Source organism: Sphaeroforma arctica, assembly GCF_001186125.1.
Source record: "Sphaeroforma arctica JP610 unplaced genomic scaffold supercont1.1328, whole genome shotgun sequence".
NCBI classification, from domain to species: Eukaryota; class Ichthyosporea; order Ichthyophonida; genus Sphaeroforma; species Sphaeroforma arctica.
In genome coordinates this window covers 10,944-17,197 of record NW_014039230.1, presented here as the reverse complement: position 1 = coordinate 17,197, position 6,254 = coordinate 10,944, and the positions used below count along the sequence as shown (strand labels likewise).

Here is a 6,254-nt window from a genome sequence, read left to right as displayed (position 1 = left end):
TATATATGTGTGTGTGTTTGTATATGTTATATATATATATATATATATGTGTGTGTGTGTGTACATTTGTGGGGTTTGTGTGTGTATCAATTTGTACATGTATGCATATATAGATTAATATATACTGAGATGAACTCAATTTGTTTTTGCTTCTATTTGAAGATGTCTATCCATATATATTCATTTGAACGGTATCAAATCGATGCGTAGACTGGGTCTACCTTTGGATGCTGATCATCTCTAAGACGTCAGTGTCTTTTTTTGACAATGTTGTGGCATGAGGGTACAATGTATCTGGGCAACTGGGATAGCTTAGAAACCGTCGCTTTCATATCCGAATCCTCCACTAAAATTACAGAATTCATAATATTTATATTTTGAATTTTAACCAACTGCCTATGTCCGAAATTGGCAAATATATCTAAGCGTAGAAATCAAATACAATTATTGAGATGCTACTTTTCTCACGTGCAACCTGATTTGATCTGTTTGCGCCTGGGTCTAAAGAGGAATACTTTTATTCGCTTGTGTCACTATGAACTCACGGCTGTGCTGCTTTGTGAACATTCGCATTACGATTCTCTACGCAACTAAGAACGTATTTCCATTCAGATGGGCTAGTCTGGGGCACGATTATATAGTATTTAACATCAGTTTTGTCCAGGTGCTTTGTATTTAATGCTGGTATCGCCTCAAGGTGTACGTGTGCTGTTATCTGCAGAAAGAATATATGCCCTTTTGCTATCTCTGTATGCAATGTACTACAAGATATCAGTGGCCGCAATACGTTTTATGTCGGGCCCATCATTTCTTCAATCGGAGACTATTATATAACCAAGGACGTTGTCATCACCTACATGTCTACCCACCTATACATGCCTTTGCCTTATAAGTTTCGTTTGTTTACGTACTTAGTTCATGCAAAGGGGTGTTGAGGCTGAAGTGAGGAAGACACTGGAGGAAAAACAGAAGATGAACACCGGGGAACTGCAGTGGATAATCAAATCCAGGAATGACTTAAGGTACTTGTATTTGTTTAACTCTTGCCTTGGATTTCATGTATAAATTATGGTTATAGGTACGATGTATTTATTTGTCTATGAATGTGTAGATGAGTGTGTGCAAATACATGCACGTGCACATCTTATAGCACACTTTTCTCGTTTCATTTTCGTTCTCTCTTATTCCTTGCTGATCTATTGATCGACTCCCATATCTGCTTACAGATCTACTGCTTCGGCTGTAGTGATTAATCCCAGTTGGGTGGATGCATTGGGACTGATGGAGAGTGGGCGTCGATCGTTCGGGAAGTTTAACAAAGAGATTGAGAAGCTGAAGAAGGCCACGTAGGCTTATGGCTGCGACATAGAAAATACTTTCGAATGTACCTGTAGATGCAGTCGTGCATCTACAGGCATATCAAATCACGGATACATATTCCCGCTCAGGGGAGCAACGGCTTAGCCAACTGAGACGTTAGCGAACGTTTGTTAACATTTAATATACCATAGACAATTAAGTAATCAAGTACCTCTAGCAGCGATGGTGGATGTGCCTTCCGTTGGGCGTTCGCGTGGATCTGTTCACACTCTGTCGGATCGACCCTCTTATGAATAGATGGCATTCATCACGCTGATACGAGAATAAATATTAGACGCCACACTAAAGCCAAAAAGGACTAAGTCCTGGCCGAATGTTGGGATACCATATATCAGCCACCGCGAAGTCGAACAGCGGTTGTATATAAGCCATGCACTCGAACAGCTGCATGCGTCTATGGGTTTACCATGTAGGTAGTATGTATATCGACATTTGGCGGTCTGCCTTGATTTCTTGTCTTAGACCGAGCCCCGAGAAAGCGCGCCTGGGCTTTAGGTCCATTTTGGCCTTACAAAGGTGCTTTGGGGCTTTTCCTCCGAGGATTACATTCCCTACCGTAGCTCTCAGGGATCATCATCCCTTCTTATAGTTAAATCTCACCGTATCTACTCGTGCATTGAAATGGTAAGCCTGAACAGATCGGCAGTAGTACAGTGCCGCTCTACTGCACAAGCAATGGGGACGAACTACAACTCCGCTTACAAATATGTTAAAGGACTTAACTACGTTAAGGTCTCACACTATGTATGTATTAGAGACGATTACTCATATGTAGTTAGTTGTGGGATCCTTCTTGCAGGTGATAATTAAGCTTCTGTGTATGGTTGTATCGTCGTATACTTGGTATGCATACGCTGCTGACACCGGGTTGATCAAGTCTGGTGCTTTGTGATCGATGGCCCACATTCCACCAGGGTTGCCTAGATCTGACGCGTTTAAATTGAGTTCCGCACAGCTATGTATTGAGTGTTTTGTACCACAGCATGATCACTACGCAGGAAACATCAGCCAGATACACTTAATCTAGAACTAGCTTGCTTAAGGACTATTATGTGCTATTCCGAGGGCAGAAGGTCGCCCACCCCAACTTTCAAGCACACCTGTAGTACACTATTCGGGCAGACTTATGCACTTACAGGTAGCTAGCATACTATATTACCTCGGTAACGCAGGCTTATTTGTAGGGTGGAAGCAGTATTGGGTTGTCACCCTACGCTACAAGATAGACACACACGTGGTTTCCCCCTGCCGCCACTCTCACTGCTCCCTCTGGCCCATCCTTACCACTCCTCTTCGAAAGGTTGCCCAGTGAGCACAATAACGTCAGGGCCGTCTCATTGCACGATGCCGTGAAATGCGCTGGTTGATTGCTGCACTGCCTGGTGCTTGACTTCTCCGCGTCTCCGCGTACGTCGCGTGCGTCTCCACATGTCTTGCGAGCGTTCCCGCATTCGCTAGACGCGACGTCACCCTTGTTCCCCGTTGTATGGCTTGCGACGGGTGTATCGCAGCACGTCTTCAGCTCATTCTCGTATGCTTTCCAGTCGCCACAGCATGTGTCAGCCCCCTGCGCGCATGCCTGAGCGTGTGCACGGGCGCGTGTACACGCGCCTGCCCTCTTCTTCGCATCTATTATGGCAGTATCTGCATGCACTGCGAGTGCCTGTCTATTCCCACACGCGTACACACCTCCGTGTCTGGTCACCACTACACTGTGATGCAGCCCACAGGAGATAGACGTCGCATGTGCGACCGGTGGCGGTGGGGTAGGGGCCGTGGTGATGATAGGTGGTGGTTGCTTCCCCCTGGTGTATATGGGAGCGTGGACGTTGACGTTAATTATAGCATAGTTATCGTCTTACAATTGTGCATATGGAGAGGTGGAATTGCCTGGCGTGTGCAATCGAGGGCAGTGGGATAGGGGCTGTGGTGATGATTGGTGGCGGGTGTGTTCCTCTGATGTGTATCTGTGCGTGTGCGTGTGGATGTTAGATTGGAGAAGTGTAGTTTCCAACATTTGTTATGTGTATATGAAGGTGTATGACGTGTGCGATCGGCAGCAGTATGGTAGGGATTATTGTGTTGCTAGGTGACGGCCGTCTTGCTCTGATCTGTGTGAAAGCTTGTTTAAAAATATGTACAGCATCTAATTGTACATGCATGTATGTGTAAGTATGTATGGTGTGTGGCTCTTGGTGGTGGGTAGGGGCTGTCGGGATAGTGACAAATGACGATGGTTGCATATTTGTGATGTATGCATCTATAGTCATATGAACGAATTTGGACACACATATTTATTATGTATGTATTTATAGTCATATGAATTAATATGGTCCCACAGTTTTATGACGTATGTATCTATAGGCATATGAATCAATATGGTTACGCATATTTATGATGTATCTATAGTCATATGAATTAATATGGTCCCACATTTTATGATGTATGTATCTATAGTCATATGAATTGATATGATCACAGTATCCTATTCTATATATATTGATGTTCACAGGATGTGGCATGTGCGATCGATTAGGGTGCTGTCGAGGCCTTCGAGTATGAGAGACGATTGCCCCCTCTAGTGTACTTCTACCAGTACGGCTACCCGATATTAGACCACAATTATTCACTGTTGGTACCAACTCGTCTCCATTTCTACCAGTACGGCTACCCGATATTAGACCACAATTATTCATTGTTTGTACCAATTCGTCTCCATTTCTACCAGTACGGCTACCCGATATTAGACCACAAGTATTCACTATTTGTAAGACTCGCCCCCACGTCTATCGGTACGGCTACCTATCTCTACGTATCGATGTGAAACAGTATGTGTCGCCTACCGAACTATATACATATGTATATGAGATATAGAGCGTACGCCATTGGTGCATATAAGGCTATAGTGACGATGAGTCGTGGCTCCTATGCCCAATGGCAGTGGTTATATGTGCTTAAAGCTGGCCACATAAGCGTAGCGCGACAGCAAGGTACCTTTGCGAGTGCAAGTGTGTCCGTAAGTGCATGATATCTCGACATCTATGCGTTGGTACAGGATACGGTTAAAGCGATAGATGATATCAAGTGGAGCATTTGATCTGGAAACGGTGGTGGTGGTAGCCCCCAGGTGTGCCAGTGCACGTTTGCGGGCCAATCCGTGGGTTTGCAACTGTCCACACAGGATCGTGTTGTGTATGCGCATAACTCCGGGCATAGTACCAATCCTGAGTGCGTGCCTACAATCGTTGATGCTCGATAATGTATTATGCGATGTTGGGTATCGAATCAACTACGATGAAACACGACCCATTCCATTCCCATCGCTAGAGAGCTACACACCCTTCCACACAAGTGATACCTTCGCGCCATACTCGGACTGAGTTGGCTCAGCCTCATCACCACTTCACTGTGTGTTTCCCCTGGAGACAACGTGCGTTCGTCCGTGTGGACGTTCCCCTTCTCCTGTACCAAGGCGTGACCGCCCCCTCCACACTTTGTCTGCGGATTGGCTGTCTTCGTGGGCAGGGATGGGCATCCACCGCATCTCTCTGGGGTAGCTATACCTTGAGTGTGCGCCTGTCGCCGGCTAAGGTCCACCGGTATATCAACCTGGCTTGGTGTATGTACTATGTTCATAGGTGGACTTTCGGCCAACCCGAGCTGGCCCATGCTGCAGGGGTGAATGGTGCAACACAAGCGGCTTTAGCAGAACGCACACCCGTTCACGCCAGTAGTAGTGACATTTCAAATGGAACGCTCGCGCTAGATAGAGCGTGCTGGGTGGATATAAAATGCCATAGAAATATTTGCTTGGATTGTATATTGTGGCATATCGCAGCAGACTCTCCGCTCGGGCACACGCATGTATGATGAGTTGAAAATGGATGCGGCAGAGTTAATGGACAACTTTTAGTTGAAATAAAGTTGCGCAAATGCTACACAACTATATTGTTGGCAAATAAGAAGAAAATCACGCGCCTTTTGAGTTGCATACTCATTAATACTATATATGCTCGTCGATAAGTAAATAAGCACCCAAAAAAAATACGGAGAGAAGCATACAGGCTCAATAGGAATCAACAACTCACTATACTCCTCGTAGTTTCGCTTGCAGGGAAACATGAACAAAACTTTAACACCAACATCCGTATATCAGATTAAGTTCTCAGCTCAGTTACCACAAGAACACAGAGTAGATCCAGCACAATTTAGTGGGCGTAGACAACTACCAGTATATACAATCAAGATTGCAATTTTAGATACCCTCCACCTTCTACCTAACGATAACTGTATGCATTTGCTTGCTATCCTTTTCGGTAGACATGGTCACACACTTATTGGCTCCAAAGGCATAGACGGCTCCCTCGGTAGTCAGCGCCATCGTGTGCTTCGCGCCGCATGCCACGGAGAGCACATTTGTCTCTAAGTCCACTACAGTGGGTATGTGACTGTATTGTATATCACTCGTGAGTGCTCGTCCCAACTGACCCTCATCGCCGGCACCAAACATTAGAAGTTTGCCTGGATGGGTTATGTATGCGCAGAGACTGGCATTGAGAGTGTTGCCCATTTTATGGTATATTTGGCAAAACATTATATCTATAACAATACTTCCCGAATATCTGATTTCTATTTGCAATTTCTATGGGACCTTGCCCTTCTTCTCTACGGTGATTTGATAACAGTTTCGAGGGAATCGCTGACCACGCGAGTACCAAGTGAAAGTAGTACTATGCGCCTGCGAAAGCACAAAATTACACTACATAGTCGCACAAACGCACAACGTTAGCCATTCCAGATACTACTGTTCCAATGACATACAGAATCAAACACGATTAAAACTACACACGGGTCATGGCCAGACATGTGCTGTC

The 6,254-nt window shown here is 45.2% G+C and overlaps 2 protein-coding genes across 2 annotated transcripts; one reads left to right on the top strand and one right to left on the bottom strand.

Annotated features, from left to right (window-relative positions):
* Positions 1 to 913: 913 nt before the first annotated feature.
* Positions 914 to 1,716, top strand: SARC_10626 (hypothetical protein). The gene is made up of 2 exons (XM_014295327.1): positions 914 to 1,022; positions 1,227 to 1,716. Exons 1-2 carry the CDS (start codon positions 919 to 921, stop codon positions 1,348 to 1,350), a joined length of 228 nt encoding a protein of 75 aa, XP_014150802.1. The 5' UTR covers positions 914 to 918; the 3' UTR covers positions 1,351 to 1,716.
* Positions 1,717 to 2,590: 874 nt separating this feature from the next.
* Positions 2,591 to 5,950, bottom strand: SARC_10625 (hypothetical protein; the record flags this gene model as incomplete). The annotated part of the gene is made up of 3 exons (XM_014295326.1): positions 2,591 to 3,185; positions 4,739 to 5,050; positions 5,715 to 5,950. The coding sequence occupies 3 exons, from the start codon at positions 5,948 to 5,950 to the stop codon at positions 2,591 to 2,593; spliced, it is 1,143 nt and encodes a 380-aa protein (XP_014150801.1).
* Positions 5,951 to 6,254: the final 304 nt, after the last annotated feature.